The sequence below is a fragment of the Mus caroli genome, chromosome 18 (genome assembly GCF_900094665.2).
Source record: "Mus caroli chromosome 18, CAROLI_EIJ_v1.1, whole genome shotgun sequence".
Taxonomy (NCBI): domain Eukaryota; kingdom Metazoa; phylum Chordata; class Mammalia; order Rodentia; family Muridae; genus Mus; species Mus caroli.
The window spans coordinates 33534313-33557370 of NC_034587.1; the positions used below are offsets into that span (position 1 = coordinate 33534313).

Genomic DNA, 23058 nt, shown 5'->3' on the forward strand with positions numbered 1-23058 from the left:
GAGGGGAGGGGAGGGGAGGGGAGGGGAGGGAGAGAGGGAGGAAGGATGGAAGGAAGGGAAGCAGGGAGAGAGGGAGGGAAAGAAAGAGATAAAACTAAACCAGTCCTTGATACTAAGCACACACTTTAGGATGCTTGCTTGTGGTTAACCCCCTGTGGCAGGAAGCTGAGAGAGAGGAGGAAAGCACAAGACAGTGCAAGCGACTAGACAGTGTTCTTAAGCTGGGTGGAGGTTTGGGGATGTCCATTAGAATAGTAAGCTTTATAGGTAACAGCACCTATGTATCTCTTATCTATGCCAAGGGAAATTGTAATCACTCAATCTAATCCATCCTCAGATCTTTCAAGGAAGAAATACAAATGCTGGTTCTTGCAGGGTATGTTAAAAAAAAAAAAGTCCCTTCCTCAAATAGAAATGAGAGAAAACATTCTGGAAAGCGAGACCCTCTCAAAGCTTATTTTAAGGGAATCATGAATCCAGCAGAAGCCGGGAGAATATATGTATAATGACAAACAGGCCAATTACATGGGATTCCCACCCCACAGCATGCTAAGGCAGTGCACAGATTCTCTTACCTCCTGGATGCAGGCTGAGATTTCATCACTAGTAGGTGAAATTTAATTCATTAATATTAAATATTAAAATTGTACTCTGACTGAACACATTACTATACATTGGCAAATACACCAAAGGTGTGCCACAAAAATGTCGAGGATAGAATATTCTAGAGGAAATGGTACGGACCTGGGTCTATAGGACTTGGTATTAGGACAAAATTCCTTTTTAAGGTTTTTGGTTTTGTTGTTGTTGTTGTTCTTTTAAATCCCTCCTAATACAGAGGCAGGAAATTACCCAAAACAAGTCTCAGCAAGGCCCTTAGTTTGTGCTACAATAAACAGATAGGTTTTTGTATTTAATCTTAATACATATCCATTCAATTTCTCTTTTGTTTCCTTCCCAACAATAACTGACTTGCTATCCACATGGGTTAGCATGTGCTGAGGATGTTAAATGTATAGGTTTAACTGCTTGCTGTATAGCTCTTGTAGTCATGCCATGAACTGTACTCTAAATTTAGTAACAGAGCAACAGAGAAACTGTGGTTGACATACAGTAAGTTACACAGAAGGTATTGTTTTACAGAGTATGTGCTAGAACCTTTGCCTTTGTATTTAAGAAAAATACATTAGGGGCTGGAGAGACGGCTCACTGTTTAAGAGTAGTAGCTGCTCTTCCAGAGGTCCTGTGTTCAATTCTCAGCAACCACAAAGTGCTTCACAACCTTCTGTAATGGGATCTGATGCCCCCTCTTCTGGTATGCTTGAAGACAGCATACTCATATACATAAAATATATGTATTAATATACATATAAACATATATAAATACTCATATACATAAGATAAATAAATGTACATATGTACTCACATACACAAATAAATATACAGAAAATAAATAAATTGTTAAAAAAAAGATCGTACATTATTTTTCACAGAGAACAGGTAGGGTGATTTGCTTAAATGTCTCACAGTAGATCTCTGAGATTATGAAACATAGTAACTTACAGGTACTAGAGAGATAGCTGTGGTTCACTACTCTTGCAGAGGACCTGGGTTCAAGTCTCAACATCTACATAGAGGCTCAGACTGTCTGTAATTGGAGTTCTTACAGATCTGTTGCCTTCTTCTGGTTTCCACAGGCACCAGATATGCAAGTAGTATACAAACATACATGCACAGACAAATAATCTATACATGTAAAATACATTTTTCAAACAAAAACAAAAAAAAAAGAAAGAAAAATGGATGCCAGGCATGTTGGCACACACCTTTAACCCCAGCTCTCAGAAGGCAGAGGCAGGCTGATCTCTGTGAATTTGAGACCAGCTTGGTCTCTATAGTGAGTTCTAAGATAATAGAGAAACCCTGTCTTAAAAAACAAAACAAAACACCAAAAAGGAAAAAGAAAAGAAAAATGGAGAAAAGTTTGATATATTGTACTTACCTAAATTGCCCTAACCTGTGTTGTGTTAGTCTGTGTTCAACTTCATGACCTGGAATCCAATCAACTTATCTTTCTTATATATAGCCAAAAATAAATTAATAAGATGACAAATACTTGAACTTCTGATTACATATGTAAAAACTTTTACCTGAAAACAAACTCAATTACAACTCAAATACGTATATTTAATATATAAAATAAAGTGATCTGAAGCAAATTATACAATTTATTGCCGGTAGTGGTGGCGCACACCAGTAGGATTTGCTGAAGGAGGCAGAGGCAGGAGGATCACGAGTTCGAGGCCAGCCTGGGCTACACATTTTAAAAGCCGGGCATGGTGGCGCACGCCTTTAATCCCAGCACTTGGGAGGCAGAGGCAGGCGGATTTCTGAGTTCGAGGCCAGCCTGGTCTACAGAGTGAGTTCCAGGACAGCCAGGGATACACAGAGAAACCCTGTCTCGAAAAACAAAAAAACAAACAAACAAACAAACAAACAAACAATTTATTAAGTGAGACTATAAAGCAAGTTGCAGAACAAAAGTCACAAATGAAAGAAAAAAAATGAAGTTATGTGTTTGTGGCTGCCAAACTGACGAGTGGAGTGGAGTTGTGATGATTAATGAAGATTGTGAGTTTAACAGGATTTAGACACGGCAAGGAGATGAGCCTCTAGGTATGTCTGTGAGGACATTTCTGGAGAACTTTAACTGAGGTGGGAAGACACCACTCATGGCTGGTGTCACAGGTAGAATAAAATGCAACCCACATCTCACCTTGTCCTCTGACCGTGGGTGCAGTGCCACCAGCCACCTCATGATCCTTTGGCACAAGTAGAACTGCTCTTGTCACCATGCCTGCCTCGCCGTGCTGGCCTATGCCTAACAGTGAGCTATAATAACCCTCTGTTCCTAAGGCATGCTTGTCAGGTCTTTCCTTACAGCGACGAAGCGGTAACCAATACAAATGTTACTATACTTAAATAAAGATGTCTAAGGATTGATATGGTGGCACGGGCATAGAAGGTCAGCACTCAGGGTGCTGGGTGAGGAGGATCAAGAATTTAAGGTCAATCTAAATTACATAGTGAGTTCCAGGCCAACCTGGATTATATAGCAAAACCCATTCAAAACTGAAAAAAAGGAGAAAGAAGAATAAAAGGGGGTAACACTGATGATCATGTTTAGCCGGTAATCAAGAAGAAATCTGGTGCTGATCTACAATCTTTTATCCCAAATCCTTGGGATTAGATGTCTTTTTGAACTTTAATTTTCCTCATATTTAAGAATGTAATATCATCTACATCTTACTGAACATGGTGTTCTGAGCAGCAGTCCTTAATCATACATTAATATTTCTATCAGTAGACACACAAAAATGCAAGAAATAAAGACTTAAAAGAGACTATATCAATTCCAATCTGATTTTGTCACCAAATGAATTAATTTTTTTTTCATGGATTTTGAGAACACAGAGAAATGACTGTGAGTCTGTAGTTGTAGCACATCATGAATCTGAACAATATACTGAACAATAGAATCATCATGAGTTATACAGAGTAATAATAGTATTACATGAAGGGCTTTGGTAAACATAAGGATTCAAACGCTCCTAAAGACCTTTGTCTCTAGAGGGGAAACTAGTCTATGTATCATTAGAACAAAGGATGTTGTTGGATGTGGTGGTGCACACCTTTAATCCCAGCGCTAGCTCGGAGTCAGAGGCAGGTGGAGCTCTGTGAGTTGGAGGTCAAACTGGCCTACAAGTTGAGTCTAGGACAGCTTGGGTTTATTCCACAGAGAAATCCTGTCTCAGAAATAAAGGGGGTGGGGTGTTATGCCTGTGAGTGATGTAAATTGTCCATAAGGCCCAGACCATCTCCTACGTGCTCCAATGACTATTTTGATTTCTAATCAAATGCTACCTCCTTAGAGAAACGTCCTTGATTTAAAACCCAAGGTGGGCCGGGCATGGTGGCGCACGCCTTTAATCCCAGCACTTGGGAGGCAGAGGCAGGCGGATTTCTGAGTTCGAGGCCAGCTGTACATCGTGGTGCGCACTAGGCTCCGCACCACGATGTACAACGTCCACAAGCAGACATGAACACCCTCTTCCCTTGCCTGTTTTTTTTTGTTTTTTTTTTTTCTTAAAAATTTTTTTATTATTTGTAAGTACACTGTCACTTTCTTCAGACACACCAGGAGAGGGCATCAGATCTCATTATGGATGGTTGTGAGCCACCATGTGGTTGCTGGGACTTGAACTCAGGACCTTCGGAAGAGCAGTCAGTGCTCTTAACCACTGAGCCATCTCTCCAGCCCCGCCTGTTTTCTTTTTCTTTTCAGTACTTAGCATTGACTAGCATTATATGATAATATCTGTTAGATTATTATCTATCTTCCATACACTTAAAACTCCATGATATTAGAGATTTTGTTTCGTTTGAGAACCTAGAGTGGTCTTATTAGTGGGCATATGATAAATACTGTTTAATACAAACCAAGGCAACTAGCCTGACTGATAAACACCAAAGGTTTCCAAGAACTAGACCTGATCTTGAAGGCCATACTTAACTTTCCACAATGAAGTTCAAGGTGGTTTTTGTTTTTTTTTTAAAGATTTATTTATTATATGTAAGTACACTGTAGCTGTCTTCAGACATTCCAGAAGAGGGCGCCAGATCTCGTTGCGGATGGTTGTGAGCCACCATGTGGTTGCTGGGATTTGAACTCTTGACCTTCGGAAGAGCAGTCGGGTGCTCTTACCCACTGAGCCATCTCACCAGCCCTCGAGGTGGTTTTTAAAAAGAGGAATGGGGTGTGGAGATATGGCTCAGTGGTTAAGAAAACTGGCTGCTTTTCTGGAGGACCAGGGTTCAATTCCCCACACTCACATGGTGAGTAGCTGTCTGTAACTCCAGTTCCAGGGGATCCCTTCCTGTCTTCTGCCCTCTGATAGCACCAGGAATGCAAACACACAGGCAAAATACCTATACACATAAAACAAAAAATTTAAATTATTAAATATGTATACACACACACACACATATATATATATGTGTGTAATCTAGACACTAGCTGTATTGTAACATGTCTAGTAATAGAATTCCAAAATAGTAATTAAAAACATTTCATCATCCTACACACACTTAAGTAATATTGATTTACATATAGGAAGTAAAAATTAATCACTCTATTTGTACTTAATAATTCATTTTGTTTCAGTATTTCAGTAGACAAGAAGAAAAGGTGTGTTCGAAAGATAAAAACAAACCATACATGGAATTGTTTGTCAGTAATCCCAGCATGCCAGAGATAGAGATAGATATAGGAGGGCCAGGAGGAGTTCAAGGTCATCTTTGACTACAACACCAGCTTGGGTTTTGAGACTCTGTCTCAAAGCAAAACTAAACAAAGCAAAAGATTTAAAAAGAGTCAAGTCTCATATTGCAGATCTATAATTCCAGCTAGGCGAGAAGCTGAGGCAGGTAGATCAAAACAAGTTCAATGCCAGCCTGGGCTACAGAGTGAGCTTAGGGCCAACCTGAGCAATTTAGTGAAACAGACAAAAAAAAAAAAAAAAAAGGCATCTTTAATCCCAGCAATCAGGAGGCCGAAACAGGCAGTCTCCATGAGTACAAAGCCAGCCTGGTCTGGTCTATATAGTGAGTTCCAAGATTGCCAAGGCTACACAGAGAGACCCTGAACTCATGAACTCACAGCAGCAGTGCTTACTTGTGCAAGGTGGCCTGTCGGCTCAGGACTCATAAGGCCCATTTCTCCCTGAGAGGAGCTGTGGGCAGCTAATGGTTGCTAGGGGAGGAGAGTCATATTCCTGAGTGGTATAGCCACTAGTAAGTTGTTCATGTTCAAGTGACTTTACTGAAAAAACAAAAAACAAAGAATGACATTTGTTGGGAAGAAGAGATTCAGTGAGAAGGAGGTGATAAGATGATAATGAGAATTCTATCAAAGCACATTGTGTATCCGTATGAAATTATGAAAATTAAAAAAAAAAAAATAAGATGAGGAAGGTTGCAGTCCCCAGAACAGCTTAGTTCTGGAGGCCTGACAGGGGTGATGCAAGAATGAAGGAAGAGCAGACACACACACATCAAAGCTGGAATCAGCTGTAACCTGAGACTCAATGGGTGGTCTCTGTAATGGTGGGAGGTCTCTGTAACCTGAGACTCAGTGGGAGGTCTCTAATGGTGGGAGGTCTCTGTAACCTGAGACTCAGTGGGCTGTCTCTAATGGTGGGAGGTCTCTGTAACCTGAGACTCAGTGGGAGGTCTCTAATGGTGGGAGGTCTCTGTAACCTGAGACTCAGTGGGCGGTCTCAGGTTACAGTTGGGAGGAAGTAGCTCTACTTGGCTACTTTTCATGCACACTATTGTCAGCACTGGTCTGCATGGGGACTAAGGAAAAGTTTTGCCTGTTCCCACGCGTCTCCTGCGTTGATTTCTTTAACATAACCATGGTGTCAACAAAACATACTCACTTAGGACTTCATCCACTCCTCACAGAACCTAGATAAAATTGATGAGTGTATAGTACATAGTCCTCATCCTATGCCGGGAGTGGGCAGAGACAGGAAGATCCTGGGCCTAGTTTAGCCTAGTTGGGAAGCTCCAAGCAAGAGACACTGACTCCAAGGAGGTAGATGTTGTTCCTAAGGATGACATCAAAAGCTGTCCTCTACATACACAAGCATGAATTAAAGTGTACTCGTGTACAAATAAAAAATAATAGTCTGGGGGCACGCTTGGTAGTAAAACACTCGGAATTGGAGACTCAGCGCAGTGGTAGAGCACTTGCCTTGCAAGCACAAGGCTCATGGTTTGGTCTTCAGCTCCAGGGGGTGGGGGGTGGGGGGAAGAGTGGTAGTAAAACACACATGCAGCACATGAATGTTCAACCTCCACAACCTAACAACAACAACAACAACAACAACAAAAAGAAACAATTATTACAACACACAAAAAATGTTAAACTTACTTTGTATTTTCCATTTGGAATTGTGCCTCTTTTTTTTTTCTCCTGGAAATATTTTACTCAACATACAAAGTTTGCTGACCTCCATTCCACCTAGTAAAAACATATTAGTAGATTAGATTGTAACACTGGCCTGGGGTAGTATCAAAGGTGAGCCACATGTATTTAGTTTTGATCCAGGCAGTATAGTGACAATATACTGATGTCCTAAAGGAAGGAAGCAGCAGAGACATTTGGAAGTCACTGAAAAATGCCAGCAACTTTCAATATACAGATTCACAACTTTGGAAAGGCCTGGTATCTCATCTCATCTATATAGTGTCTTAATATATGAATGCTTTTGTTTGTCTATTTTTAAAACTATTTTCAGGGTGTACATAACACATACCTTTGACTGTATTGGTGAAGCAGAGGCAGGTGGTTTGAGTTGGAGGCCAGCCAGGTCTATGGCAAGAACATGTCTCAACAAACAAACAAATCAACAACAAAACCCTCCAAAACAAAATTTAATTCAATTTAAAAGAGAAGGAAAGGAAAAGTTATAAATGAGAAATTACATCTACTTGGTGTTACTGAGATGGCTCAGCGGGTAAAGACATTTACTGCCCCAAGCCTGACAACTTGTTTTTAATCCCTAGGACTCACAAAGAAGACAGAGAGAGCCAGTTCCCACAAGTTGTTCTCTAGCATCCAAATGTACCATAGGTGCACACACACACACACATACACACACATATATATTATAACTTCGCCTTTAATTCCAGCACTCAGGAGGCAGAGGCAGGCAGATCTCTGTGTGTTTGAGGCCTACCTGGTCTACAAAGAGAGTTCTAGGACAGCTAGGGCTGTTACACAGAGAAACCCTGTCTCAAAAAACAAAAACAAAGTTTAAACCTTTGGGAAAAGTATCTAGGATACCCAACACTTTCAAATTACTCTACTTGTAGCCTAGAAATTGCAGTTCTATTGATTAAAAATTAGACAATTGGGGGGCTAGGGAGATGGCTCACTGCTCTTCCAGAGGTCCTGAGTTCAATTCTCAGCAACCACATGGTAGCTTGCAACCATCTGTAATGGGATCTAGTGTCTGAAGAGAGTAACAGTATACTGACATACATAAAATAATAATCCTCTTTTATTTTTTTAAATTTAATTATTTATTATGTGTAAGTACACTGTAGCTGTCTTCAGAACACCCCAGAAGAGGGCATCAGATCTCATTTTGGATGGGTGTGAGCCACCATGTGGTTGCTGGGATTTGAACTCAGTACCTTCGGAATAGCAGTCAGTGCTCTTAACCACTGAGCCATCTCTCCAGCCCAGTAATCCTTTTTTTAAAGCGAGGCAATTGTATTATTTTAGCATCTTGTTACTTGTAGCAAATCCTACTTCCTCCCAGGCTGGAATCATTGCTTAGTGCAAGGTGGCACAAATGCATGTGTTAATTTGTTAAGGGGTCTCTCTTCTTGGAAGCATACAGTCTATCTATTTTCATTATTTCTACTTTCTTCTTTTTTTAGGCAAGGTCTCACTATGCAACCCTGACTGCCCCAAAATTAAATATGCAGACCAGGGTGGCCTCGAATTCAGAGATCCACTTACCTCTGCCTCCCAATGTGGGATTAAAGACATGCACCACCATGCCTGGGTATTTTTATTATTTTTTCAAGACGAAAAAATAAAAACTCCTGGGGCTGGAGTGATCTCAGTGGTTAAGCGCACTTATTGCTCTTGCAGTGGATCAACACTAATATGGTGGCTCACAACCACCTGTAATGCCAGTTACAAGGTATCTGTTGCTGCTTCTGACCTCCTCAGACTCCTGTATGTATGTAGTGCACATACATACACTCAAGACACATTCACGTTAAAAAACAAACAAAACAACAACAACAACAACAAAAACTTTGCTGAATCTAGGTATGATACTTTTAGCTATCAAAGGCTACATACTAAGCCGGGTGTGGTATCCCACGCCTTTAATCCCAGCACTCGGGAGGCAGAGGCAGGCGGATTTCGGAGTTCAAGGCCAACCTGGTTTACAGAGTGAGTTCCAGGACAGCCAGGACTATACAGAGAAATCCTGTCTCGAACTCGCCCCCCCCCAAAAAAAAAAAACCCAAAGGCTACATAGTAGAGAATTAAAGGTAACAGTTACTGTTTTCTTGTTTTGTTTTGTTTTGTTTGTTCGGTTTTTTTGAGACAAAGACTCATTCATCAGTAGCATTAGCTAACCTGGATCTTGCTAGACCAGGATTGCCATGAACTCATAGAGATCCACCTGTCTCTGCTTCTGAATGCTGGGATCAAGACTTGTAATAGGTAGGAGGATGAGTTATTATCCAACACTTCACAGGGAGGAACTCATCTGCTGATGAGATCTGTTCAATATCATGTTAATATTTAAGAAGTAAACTAAAAAGTACCATTCAGTAACTCTCATACCACCACCAACAACAAAAAAGCTGTTCATTGTGTAAGTGAAAATTCAAAATTGCTTGCTTGGTTTCTTTCAGGATGCATGTGAACTCTGTCTCATGCTTCTGACCCATGTCTTCAAGTCTCTAGACTGCAATGAAACTAGATAAAAGCTCGAGGAACCACTTCACACCCTAAACACGTGCAAAGTTTGTTCAACAGAACATTCTACTGCCAAGATAGTGTTGGCAGAAGTTTGGAACAAAAGCCCCAGGCTGCATGGTTTGCTGGCACTGGAGTGCTTGCAGATCTTAACATAATACCGCTGAGTTTGAGAATTACTAATTCACTTAAGACTCCTCCTCCAAGTTTCACTTGAGAAAGATGGAAGTGATCATCAGAAAGGACTCTGTTAACACGTTATCCTCTCTCCAGAAAGAATTGGATTTCCAACTCTTAGTTGTTATGCTTCTATATACCTTGGTGTTTACACAGCAAATAGAATGCAGGCTATTTTGAAATGGACATAAATTCAATTTTATTGGATTGCTTTGGTAGGGGGTAATGAGAGAACTACTATACATAAACAAAATTATGACAAATTTCAACGTAGAGATACTTGATCCAAACAATTTTCTACACATCACAATTTATTATCTTCAAAACATGTTGGTTGGGGGATGGGGGTGGGGGGTAGTGGGTTTGAGACCAGTCTCGGCTACATGAGATTCTATCACAAAAAATAAACAAAAAAATGTGAGAGCAGTTAAGATATAGAATTACTTCTAAGTCACTACCACTTCATAGCTACTTCAGTCTTCTTACATCTCCAAGTTTGAGTGATGGATGTTTACTTTGTACATGAATGATATAGAAAGACAGAAAAGCAGCCAGGAAGTTTCTTCAACAAGGGTCAACAATAAAGTACAGTTAGGGGATCTTCACAAGTCTGACAGTGGATAGCTGAAAAGAAAATGTACTTAAATGTTAAAATTACAGCTAGAAGCCAGATATAGTGTTTAGTACCTCCCAGCACTCAAGGAGACAGGAGGACCTTTGAATTCAAGGTTAGCCTTGTCTACATAGTGAGTTCCAGTTTAGCCAAGCCTGACTTTACTGAGAGGAAAAATGCAGTTAGAAAACCAACATCTACACTTATAGTGATTTTAAACTATACTTGATAAATATGAATTGCTGTGAAACTGCAGCTTGTTTTCTATTAAAAAGCCACAGTCAAAAACACTACTTGCTTTTCATACTATAAAAAATTTTTTTCTAGGCTTTTCCTTCAGTTTAGTTTAGTTTCCATGCACTTTATTAGTTTCTGACAGCCTTCTCTCATACCTCCCCAAGAGCTCTTAATTCTTAGCTCCTATTTCATATTTTCACCAGCTTCTAATTTCCACAATGGAAACATTTAGAACAAAACACTCCAGGATGTCAGGCACAGAGACAATAGTTCTACAGACATGTGTATAGTAGTGCTGCCACCTAAAGATGAGGTGAAAAAGCCACCACCTCAGCCCAACTCATTTTCTGACCTCTAAGGAGAGATTAGTAAACATTTTGTTTTTTTAAGTACGTGATTTCAATTGTTTTATAATGTATTACTATCATTTTCTGTTGGCACAAATCTCAAATTCAAACCTTTTAAGAGTTCCCTTTGATGTCTTTCAGCCATTAACCACTATCTACAATATATAAAAAGGTCATCGAAAGATAGTTTGAGGACAACAGTGGAAGATAGTGGACAGAATGACTTAAAACTTTCTCCTTCACGGGTGAAACAGTCTTTAAAATTCTGAGCAACTAACTTTTCCAACTTAAAAGTTCTTATCTATAAAATGATATGTATCCTGTATTCTTTTCTCACAGGTTTCACTAGATGAATTCTTGAAGAGTACTGAAATTTAAAGTTCTACTGTCAAAGAACAGGGCATCTTTTCATGTATGTTCAAAATTACTTTAAAATCTGGTCAGTTAGGACATTTGCAAACAGCTGAATTCCCATACTTAAAAAAGGCAACAAAGAGTTTATTTAACCCTTAGGGGGTGAGAAAATGTTTGTGATGGTTTGAAGAGAGCTGGGTCATTCCTTTGAATTGCTTTTCTATTCTCCTCTTTATTTGCCTAAATAGGGTGACTTCTCTTGGAAATCTATTTAAATAAAGGTGAAAGCAGTTACTTATTCTGCAGGTCACTAGTTTATCTATGTTAATTCAGTGTAGTGTCCACTGAGATGTTACAGCATGCATGACAGTAACTGTGCACCAAAAATGTTAAAGTTAGTAAGATTTCACAAACACTCTCAAAGGACATCGTACAGTCCTAGCCTTCACCCTTGCATAGCCATTTGTAAAAATTAATTCGTCCCTTTTTCTTCCCTCTCTCTGCCCAAGGACGCATAAATAATATTTATCAGGGTTTTTGTCCTTAGTCACATTCCCTCAAAGGGGCCCAGCTTCACCTACACTGCGTGGGAGGCTGGGCAGAAACCCCGCACTTCCTGTCAATGGTTCCTGGAGCAAAAGCCTGCTCATCTAGCCTCTCTGCTTTATGCTAATTTCTCCCCTCAATCCCCCCTCGGCGAGCGTCTCAAGGCCAAGGTGAGACCCTCCCGGGAGATGAAAGGCTCGCTGCCACTGAGCCAGGCGGAGGGAGGGGGCGTGTGACGAGGTGGCAGCGGCAGCCGCAGTGACGCGGAGGCCCTTAACGCAGAGCTGGCGCAGGCCCTTCATGCTCCCACCCGGGCCGCAGCCCAGCCTGGGCCTCGCGAACGGCGGCAAGGGATGAGCCCCCTAGGGGCGACCCGGGAGCGGGGTGGGGAGAGAGGGCCACCGGGGCCCAGTCCTCGGACGCGCCCCGGGGCCTGGGCTGCGGTGTTGACGCGCCAAACGGCAGCGAGGGCGCGTTCCCGCGTGTGAGGCAGCAACGAGGAGCGCGCTCCGCTACCGCGGCCGCCACGGAGCCGCGAGCGCGAGCCACGGAGGGGGTGGGCAGCGCGGGGCGCGCGCTGACGTCGCCGGGAGTCACGCACGGAGCGCCGGGTTACGCGCCGACGTCTGGCTGCCACGACTCGCCGTGGCGGCGGCGGCGGCGAGCGGATCCCGCTAGGGCAGGAGGAGAGAGAGGGAGAGAGAGAGCTGACGGGGGCTGTGAGTGAGCGGGAGGAGCGGGGTGTCAGCCCGGCCGGCCCGCGGGAGCGAAAGCCAGAGCGAACGAGGCCCCGAGCCCGCCGCGCGGCCGCCGCCTCCGCCTCCTCCCCTCCCCTCGCGCGCGGCCCGCCCCCGCCCCCGCCCGCAGCCCGCCCTCCTCGCGGCTCAGCCCGCAGAGCCCGAGCGAGGCGCCGTTCGGCTCGCGCGCCGTCCAGAACAGGTGTGCGCGCGCCTCCCCCCTCCCTCCCTCCCTCCCTTCTCCTCCTCGCGCCCGCCTCGCGCGCGCCGGCCTCCCTCCAGCCTGCGCCCTCCCTCACCTGCGGCAGGACAGCGCCCGCCAGCCCGCCCGCCCCGGTAAGCCCCTCGCGACCTTGCTTGCTGTCACTGCCACACTCGAGGTGCCGCCCACCTTGCCACCCTGCAACTGTTGTCCTCTCAGCCCCGGGAATAATTAGAGTGCCATTGCAGACCCAGGCAGTGCAGCAACGCCCCCCCTCCCCACCCAGGCCTGGCGGAGACGAACGAATGAACCCCCTCCCACTTCCGAGAAGGAACATCATAACATTTCTCCCTAAATTAATTAATTAATTAATTAAAAAGAAAACAAAACAATTCTCCCTCCGCAGGCAGTGGTGACCATCAATGATGCGGATTTTTTTTAAACCATCCTTTATCCCCCATTTCCCCAGACCACCGTGGCCCCAAGGCCTGGGACAGTGCTCTAGACGTGGCCGACACTCCAGTACAGCAATCCTTGAAGGTGGGGAGAGGAAGGAGGGATCTATAATTTAGATTCCACTACCAACCCAATCTCCTGCTCCGCCGCCCCCTCCCCCAAATTACATACACACGCCCAGGGTGCGTTGTTTGAAAAAAAAAAAAGACAAAACAAACAAATCGGAGCTGACATCGCAGATGTAGCCAGGCCTAAGGATGGGTGGCCCGAGCAATAGCCGGAGCTCCAGGTCTGTGTGCTCAGAAGCCACCTCCATTTTTGTCAGAGGTGGGGGTCAAAAGGAAAGGATGTGAAGCTAGAGGGTCTTCTCCGAGGTCGACAGTAAGACCAGAGACGGTTCGTGGTGTAAGAGAAGGGACCGTACAAACAAATCTACCATAAGCTTGAACTTTGGTAGAGGCCCGAGATAGACCAGCAAGGTGTAAAGGAGCTGTCGGCCTTCATCCCCCCTCTCCCGAAAAAAACCCCACCTTCTTTTCCTGTCTCTAAAGGGACTCTTGGAGGCTCTGTTTCGTTCTGATCAGGGCCTCTTACGTGTTTGTCCAGCTAGGAGCTTTAAGGGATCTTTTAACAGCGGTGTCTATGTTTCCGTCCCATGCCCTTGGAAGGGAGATTTACAATAGGCTGGATTTGTTTTGGCGTCTTTTGGTAGATTTTAAGAGGAAAAAGGAAAATTTTTATTTACTGTAAGACCCCCTTTCCCCGTCCTCCCCCCGCCCCCCTCCCCCGCCCAAAAGACTTAAGGGAATTGTGGCTTTGAAAATCGGAGTGTTAACTAGAGTATGGAAAAAGTTGCTGATTTCAGTTCTTTGAGTATAGTACTAGTAAAACCATTTAAGTATCAGACGAAAAGAGAGCTTTTGACATTTGATTCAAATGTTTTTATTTGGACCTTTGGGGTACATAAAATGTCGGATTCTCTGATTTTTTTTTTTTATGGACTTTAGAATGTGTGCTGAATTTAACTCTTCCTCAAATGTTTAAAATGAAAACATTTGGGAAATGGGAAGATTATAGATCACTAAATAGTTCTTTTCTGAATTTAAATATTTAGTTCTATATCTTTAGTGTCAAAGAAAGCTAATTGTCAAGAATAGGGAGGCTATTGAAAGTTCCTTTAAAGGATTTATGAAATGCTAGTTCTGTGAGATGCTACTGCTAATGTTCGGGTTATTTGAAAATGTCCTCTTAGCCATACAAGTGGGGAATTCCTCTGCTTTGAATATTTGCAGTCTAACATTTTCGTGGTTTTTTAATGATTTAAGTCTTGGAGATAATTGTCTACTTTTACTCAATGAGCACTTGAATTAAGTTCCAGTGCTCTCTTTAAAGGATGTGGGGTGGGGATGAAATTTGTGCTTTGTAAGTACTAACATGTTGCTTCTGTTGGGAACTATACAATCAAGAGTTTACTATCCAGAAGTAAATAGCCTCTCCTCAAGTTTGTTTTATTAACTATGTGGTTTTTTTTTTTCTTTAAAAGATGAATTACATTATTTCAGAATCACCTGTTGTTTAAGCAGGGGGAAATTGAGGTTTTATTTTCCTTCTTGGTCTATCTTAGAATGTGTCCTTGTGAGAAAAAAAAAAAAGATTGTTGATAAGTTTGTTGAATATGTAGTGATTAATCTTTTTTTTAATATTGGTTCTCTTTAAAGAAGAATGTGAGTGTATAGTGTTAATAAAAAGGCTCAACTGCCCTAGAAATCTTTACTAGGTAAATGTAAGCAAAATCTGAGCAAAGGGGAATGTTTCTTTTTGATGATATTTTTCATTAATGTGGATATTTTGCTCCTTATTATATTTCGTTTCTTTTTAGTTTTCCCTACATTGTAGTGAAATTGTAAAATTAGTCTTACAGCTATGTGTATTGAAGCAATAGATTCAAAGAGCTAAATACCAGAACAGTTTTTTTCATTTATCAAGTTAGTATATTTAGGTAGTAAGCAAATCGCTAAAAGTCTCTTTAAGTCCACAATTTTCTGATAGATCTTCAAAGCCAGGATGCAGATAAAACTTTTAAATTCTACTTAAAGTTCTAAACATCTTTAGACTTTCCTATAAGTTACTATTCATTCCTTCCTGGCTGTCTTTGAAGACTAACGTCATACCTGTAACCTAAGGAAAGCCGCATTTACCTTTTAGTCTGAGAAAAATCCCACACTTAAGGGTTTATGTTGAAATTGACGCTCTTGGTGAAGTAGTAAAAATGTACTACCTAATTTATTGTTGAATTATTAGAGGGAGACTCTTCCAGTCTAGTTTACTTTTTAGATATAAAGCCTCAGTTGTTTGCTGGTTTTCACTTAAAATCTCCATTTTAAGTCTGCAAATGATATTTAAACTTGTATTTTATCTAGAAACATCATCAGTTGCCTCTGCTACGGGGAAGAAGTCAATTCCTGGTGATAAGCCCCCTTTTCCCCAGAAAACCAGGGCACTCCCAAATTCAAACTGCTTCAGAACCCCTGGAAATAAATGTTTGGAACAGCAAGAAATTTAAACAGCGAAGTTTTAGTCCGGGAAGGCAATTTGGAGCCCCAAGCCTGAAGAATGTAGGGACTGGCTGCGGGTAGCCTCATCAAAATCTCATTGGCCTTTTTGTCTTGAGCTCTCTTTAGGGGGCAGGGTTTGGTTCATTGTAAACTCTTGCAGAAGAGCAGCCTCCGCTCTAGAGCGGGACTTAACCAAATCTTTCCTCAGGTTTACGTGTAGGACGTGTAGGAGCATAATACCGATCTATTCTGTGCAGATACCCTGTCACTCAGCATTTAAGTTACTGGAATTGCCGGGGTCTATCCAGGGTCCTGACTGTCAGAGGATGCATGTAGGGAGCCTGCCCACCTCTGTTGTCTTCAGGAATTTGTTTCTGTTTTAGGAAATCTTCTAAAAGTTCCCGCTTCCCTTAACCCAACAGACTTGGGCGTAGAGAGTGCAGAAAACTCAGCACTGAAAAGGCCCTATGTGGTTCTAGAGATTGCTTCTAAATTAAGGAGAAATTCTTTGTGAGGCCCAAAGCAAAGGATTCTGTTTCAGAGTGAGCTTCCTCCCTCTGAGCTCCTTCAGATATCACTATTTGCAGGTGCATGTTTCTCAGGCTGGCTCACAGAATTCCTCCGGTTTGCTCTTTGGTGGCCAGGGTTCTTCTCCGTTTCTTCCTCTTTAATGGGAAGTAGTGAATGGGGCTAATGGAAAGTAAAATGAAGCTCTTGCTGGGGACAGGATGGGAGGAAACGGAGGTGCAGAAGATATGAATACCAGCAGGCAGGTTTGCCCCAAAGGTGAAAAGCTACATTAAGGGGCTTTGCCACCTCAGGACTTTCCGGAAAGGTATCTGCCCCTAGACTGTTCTTACTTGAATTTTTCCCCATTTGGGCAGCCATCTAGTTACTGGTTTCTGCAGCTAAATGGGGAAGGCTTCTCCGTATTGTAGAAGGAAGGGAGAAGTTCAGCAGGAGTGGAACCCACAGATGTATAGGGACATTACTAGGGTGGAGGCAGCAGTCTGTGTGGAAAAGCCAGGGGGGAGGCGGCATGATCTGTATCCTCTCCAGTGATATGGATTTCGGGGTCATTAGCAAGGGTCCTCTGGAAACAGGCCTTAGCTTTGTCACAGCTCTCAGGGCTGCACACTGCAGTGAAGGGGGTATGAGCATTCACTGTCTGGGTGGTGGAAAATAAGTCCTAGATTGTGGATCATAGTTTAAGAAGAATATTTTTGTTTTTGATCCCCATCTTTATTCTTGGGCCCCTTTCTATGGCTATAGAAGATCCCCTTTAGCTAATCGCCATCCAAAGACTGGTAGGTTAATTAATGGTTATCAACCTGTCTGCACAAAATGCAAGAGATCTAATATTTTACTGGGGGTGGGGGTTTCTCATTGATACTTGCTAATTTTCTGGGTGAAGAGTAAAGGGGTAAGTGAACCTGGTTTAATGAATCGAGTAAGGAACTGCGTTTCCCAGGAAATTCCTGACATTTTTAGTTCATGAATTTACGAAAGCCTGATTGGGTTTTCTCTTCCATTCTGGGTCCTTCTAAAGAAGAGTGGGCCGGGGTCTGAATGCTCAGCAGGGCCTGGTTCATCTGCAGAGCTGGCTGACAACCCAGGCTGGGCTGAGCCCTAAGCGGCGTGCCCCCCTTCCCAAATCTCAGAAGGGGGGGCTACTAGGCAGTCGTGGTCCCAGAGGGGGCTGGTCGCAGGTTTTTGGGTGAATGTAGGTTTCTTTTTTATTATTGTTTGAGAGTAAGGGCATAGCCTACGGGAATAGGCACTGCGGGCACCCCGGCCCTGGTGCGGCTACTGTCCTCTGCCCAGCTCCCCCCTCTGGTGAGTGCGCCCGCCCGACTGTGCGGGGCTGCGGTTGGGGGGAGGGGGAGCGGGATCATCTGAGGCCAGAGCCGCTGCCGTGCGCGGGGAGGGGGAGCGGCGGGAGCGAGGGGAGGGAGAGGGGAGGGACGGGCTAGGTGTCTGCTGCTCCGCGCCACTGCTGCTGGCGCTCGGTCCTCATCCCCAGCAGCCCCCTCTGCGGCTAAGGGCTTACCACCGCAGCACCTCTTTTGCTTCGCCTGCCTCTTCGGCTCTGCGGTAGGAGACAGCTCTGCTGGGGGGTGGGTGACACTGTCTGTGTTTGGGTGTGGGTCAGGCCCACAGGGAAAAGGGAGGCCGTGACTCGGTGTCCCCTCTGCACCCTACTCTGCTGTGCTGCGAAGGCCCCTCCCCCACATCCTCTCTTTGGGGTCATTGGAAAGCAGAGCCAGGCCTGATCTCTGTGCTCAATACGGCATATCCTCCCCCCTAACCCCCCCCCCCCCCCCCCCGTCCCCCGACTTCTCAAGTCGAGGCTGCTGAGGGTCTGGCCAACGGGTAGTTACGGCGGTGGCAGAGGCTGCGGTGGCACCAGAACTGCGACGCGGCGCTCCCGCTCCCCCCCCTCCAGAGAGGGGTGTAGGGCGAGGGCCGGCGGGTGGGCGCCGCCTGGCGGGCAGGCGGGCAGGGTGGCTGGCCTGGGGAAGGGGCGCAGTCACGTGCCGGCGGGCGGGTGGGCGCGTACAGTAGGGCGCCCCGCTACTGTACTGGGGAGTCAGTGCCCTGTTACCGGGTCTCGTCTGTCTCGTCTCTCCCGCAGATCTCGCGAGAGTGGCTGACTGGCTGTGGGGGTTGCGGCGGCAGCAGGCGGAGCCGGGGAGGGAAAGCAGCGGCGGCTGAGGCGACTGAGGCGGCGGGCGGAGCGGCAGGCGGCGGCGGAGCGCAGCATCATGGCGGACCGAGACAGCGGCAGCGAGCAGGGTGGTGCGGCGCTGGGCTCGGGCGGCTCCCTAGGGCACCCGGGCTCGGGCTCAGGCTCCGGCGGGGGCGGTGGTGGCGGCGGGGGCGGCGGCGGCAGTGGCGGCGGCGGCGGGGCCCCGGGGGGGCTGCAGCACGAGACGCAGGAGCTGGCCTCCAAGCGGGTGGACATCCAGAACAAGCGTTTCTACCTGGACGTGAAGCAGAACGCTAAGGGCCGTTTCCTGAAGATCGCAGAGGTGGGCGCTGGTGGCAACAAGAGCCGCCTCACCCTCTCCATGTCTGTGGCCGTGGAGTTCCGCGACTACCTGGGCGACTTCATCGAGCACTACGCGCAGCTGGGCCCCAGCCAGCCGCCCGACCTGGCCCAGGCACAGGACGAGCCACGCCGGGCGCTCAAGAGCGAGTTCCTGGTGCGCGAAAACCGCAAGTACTACATGGATCTCAAGGAGAACCAGCGCGGCCGCTTCCTGCGCATCCGCCAGACAGTCAACCGGGGGCCCGGCCTGGGCTCCACGCAGGGCCAGACCATTGCGCTGCCCGCACAGGGGCTCATCGAGTTCCGTGACGCTCTGGCCAAGCTCATCGACGACTATGGAGTGGAGGAGGAGCCGGCCGAGCTGCCCGAGGGCACCTCCTTGACTGTGGACAACAAGCGCTTCTTCTTCGACGTGGGTTCCAACAAGTACGGCGTGTTTATGCGAGTGAGTGAGGTGAAGCCCACCTACCGCAACTCCATCACCGTGCCCTACAAGGTGTGGGCCAAGTTCGGACACACCTTCTGCAAGTACTCCGAGGAGATGAAGAAGATTCAAGAGAAGCAGAGGGAGAAGCGGGCCGCCTGTGAGCAGCTCCACCAGCAGCAACAGCAGCAGCAAGAGGAGACCACCGCTGCCACCCTGCTACTGCAGGGCGAGGAAGAAGGGGAAGAAGATTGATCAAACTGAATGAAACACACACACACACACACACACGCATACACATACGTGTACACACACACACACACAGCCACACACAGAGAAAATATACTGTAAAGAGAGAAAATAAAAAGTTAAAAAAAAAAAAAACTCCAAGGGAGCACCACCCACAGAACCTCCACCAACTGACAGTTTCTCTTCTTGACTTGCCACCCATCGCTGGATGTTGTCCACTTTATCCACCATATAAAACAGTAAGCAGCTGCTAAAACAAAAAACAAAAAAAATATACAAAAAGTAATAACATTATATGAACTGTGTTTCCTACTTGATTAAAAAATATAAAGAACTGAGTGTTTATTTCCCTAATTAACCAAGAACTTTTGTACACGTTTAAGCTATTATTATTAAAAGTGTTTGCAAAATGGTCAAGATTATAATATTGCTGAATTATATAAAAAGTCCTTTTCATGTTGAGCTAACATTTGACTTTAGCACAAAAAAAAGAGATATTTTAGAACACGTAAAATAATATTTTTAGTTTTTCTCATTTTGTTACCAAATTTCAAACCTTACATGGAGGTTATTATAGTATATTTGACATCCTATATACCTGTGATTAGAGATGTGTATATATATGAGGGCTAGGCATGCTGTGTGTCTGAGCTTTGTCTAAATGTTATGCAGAAGTTTGTAGAGTTCAAGGTACGTAGGTTTAATTCATGCAAGGTAAACAATAAGTGCTCTCTTTTATACAATATGCATTGCATCTGGACCTTAAACATATAAAATGGTCAGTGAAACTTCTGTGAACATGAAGAAATTATTAAAAAAGGCATTTAAATGAAATTTGCTAAGTTGTGATTTTTATGGTTGGAACCAAAGTTATTCAAATAGTAAAAGAAAAAAGAGAAAGAAAAAGGAAATTTCCCATAATATTTTTCTGCATCTGTTTGCTTTGACTGAGTAGGTGTTTTGTTATTATTGTGTATATGAGATGTACTTGTATTGTTCATAATATATATTTTTTATTATGTGTAGAAAGATTTTAAAAACCTAACTAACGTGCAGCAATTTCCAGTGAACCTGTACTTGGATATCAGGTAGTGAGTCTATTTGTGGTCACTAGCACTGTCTCCTAAACTTGTGAGAGGTCTGAAGCTATCCTTTGATTTTTGCCAGTGCTATTAACTTATGTAGACCTGTTTAAAAGCAAAGCAACACCATTATAGTTATCCTACTGAGCCATGGATTCTGAGTTTCATTTCAAAAGTGAAAGCCAAGTTGGTGTATGTAAAGGATTTCCATGTAGCTGTGGTGCTAGTTATTACTGGCTACATTATATGCTAAGTGTATTTGTGTTCCCAAGTGTACACGCCTTCTGTCAAAAGTATGTTCTATTATCACTCATATTCACAGTGTAGGGTATGAAAACGCAAGCTTAGGAGAGCACTTTACCAAGCCGGTGTCCTCCACTGAAATTGTTTGTAACGATAGTCTTTTACAGGTTTTCATTTAAAGATGTTTATGTGCTTTTAATTGACAACTAACTTCTTGCTGCTGTATAGTAAAATATTAATATATTTTTTATCATTAAACTGCTGCATGACTATCATCTTTGAGTGAAGAGAAAATGTTATAAAAAAGATGCCTTAAATACAGTACATTTTGGTTTGGAATTCTGTAGAAAGTATTTTGGTAAAAAAAGAAAAAAGAAAAAAAGAGGATCTTGGATCTTGTCTGACAGAGAGAGTTCTGGACATGCAATTGTTTCTTGGCAAAGCCAGCCATCTAGCTCTACCTGCTGTATGTAGAAGAAACCACCTGTAGGACTGGGAAGGTGTCAGCACCTCTCCCAGTTGGAGAGCATCGGCCTAGGAAGGCAGAACAGTTGTCTTTTTTGAAGGATTTTTTTTTTTTTTTCCTGCTGGCTCTTTAGGTTTTGATTTGATAGTTTTAAGCTTTCTGGTTGAGTGTGTTGTCTTTGTTTTTGAGATCTACTGTATGTGTTGAATAGCAAGCTATTTTCATTGTACTGTGCATTTTCCCATTGTTTGCTTTTCATATTCATACAATGTTAAATATGAGGTGACCGTAAAATAGGAGTTTCTTTACTTACAAAATCACTGGAAATTATTAAATTGCTTTCCCCTCCCCCCAAGGTGCATTTTTTATTATTTTCATATAGTAAAGTTGAGCTTTTACAGTGCATAATGTGACATTTGGAATGCTTATCAACTGCATGTAAACATTAATAACCTGCACTTTTTGTCTTAAGGTTTGTTGAGCTGTTTTGTTCACTGTACTTTAACTGTGATATGGAAAAAGATTGCATTCTCTGTGCTGTTTCTAATTAGGAAAGAGAATTGCTTTGATTTTGTCTCTTGTTTACTATAGCTTCTTAAAGTTAAGCCTTGTGCTACGAGTTGTTGGAGTACTCCTAGATCAGTGTTTTGTAGTAGCCAGCAGTCAGTAGTGCAAGTCAACAAAAACACAGCAAACTTAGGCAAAGTGTCCTTTCTTTGAGATGCAAGTTCTTTCGTAAGGTTTTCTTTAGGGTCAGTTTACCTAAAGTAAAACCTTTCTTACCTGTAGACTTCAGATTCTGCTTGGAATCCTACCGGATCAAGAAGCACATGTATTGTGCAGTTGTCTTTACACTATTAACAGTTAAACACAATCTTACTAGGACTTTGAATCCATTGTCTGATTTATGGTCAGTGGGTTTAAAAAGAAATCCACATGCAGATCTTTAAGACTTAAAAAGTGGTCATAGAGAAGACTGAGTGACTGTAAAGATGCTCTTTTTGTTTAAAGCATCTCACTTTCTCTCCCATTGACCTCCTAACCTCCCCTTGCCCTTCTCCTGTTTCATCCTTCCCCCTACATTTCCCCTCCCAGGTGCTCGGTACTTTACCAAGGTTCTATATTTCAGTGTATTATGTTAAGAGTCTCTTCTTGTTTTTATTTTACTAGTGGGTAGCCCCAGTTTGTGCTGAAAAAAAGGGGGGGGGGTATATTTGACCATATGTGTTACTCATTGAAGACAGTATGATCAAATGTGCCAAAAACAAGCAAACAGAACTTAATTCATGACAAGTATGCCTTATTTTTATTGATCTGCTTTGTCTTACAATTAAGGTCCAAGAGCTTGGTTAAACTATGTTATATGCCTAAGTAAAAAAGAAAACTTGAAATGCATTGAAATATTGATGTTTTTTAAAATGAGAGACACTGTCAAGTAATTTGATTCAGAGATCAGCCACCAGATTTGGAGAGTGAGTGAGTGAGTGAGTGAGTGAGTGAGAGAGAGAGAGTGTGTGGTGTGTGTATGTGTGTTTATTGGTTGTAGTGGTGGTAGTGATGATGGTATTTGTGGCTTTTCCCCCCTTTTAAATTACCAAATCTTATTTTAAAGCTACCTTTTATTTGTGCCTCGTATTTATCATGCTGATGTTAGAAGCAGCAGTCATCCAGCCACAGAGGGAGCTAAAGTTAACTAACCAGAACTGTAGAAATCATACATGCCTTTGACAACAAAGGAAGTTTA

General features: G+C 43.7%; 1 protein-coding gene across 3 annotated transcripts; it reads left to right on the plus strand.

The window, feature by feature from the left end:
* The first annotated feature begins 12001 nt into the window (after positions 1–12001).
* On the plus strand, positions 12002–20370 carry Pura (purine rich element binding protein A). Of its 3 annotated transcripts, none has more exons than XM_029471829.1 (2): positions 12002–12018; positions 18434–20370. In XM_029471829.1, the coding sequence occupies exon 2, from the start codon at positions 18564–18566 to the stop codon at positions 19527–19529; it is 966 nt and encodes a 321-aa protein (XP_029327689.1). In that variant the 5' UTR covers positions 12002–12018; positions 18434–18563; the 3' UTR covers positions 19530–20370. The 3 variants fall into 3 exon arrangements, with proteins under 3 accessions (XP_029327689.1, XP_021006658.1, XP_021006657.1); XM_021150999.2 differs by lacking the exon at positions 12002–12018 and adding an exon at positions 12446–12921; XM_021150998.2 differs by lacking the exon at positions 12002–12018 and adding an exon at positions 17764–17892.
* The last annotated feature ends 2688 nt before the right edge of the window (positions 20371–23058 follow it).

What these genes read in the sequence shown, in the direction of transcription:
- Pura (XM_029471829.1), top strand. Translation starts at nt 18,564, where the DNA reads ATGGCGGACCGAGACAGCGGCAGCGAGCAGGGTGGTGCGGCGCTGGGC.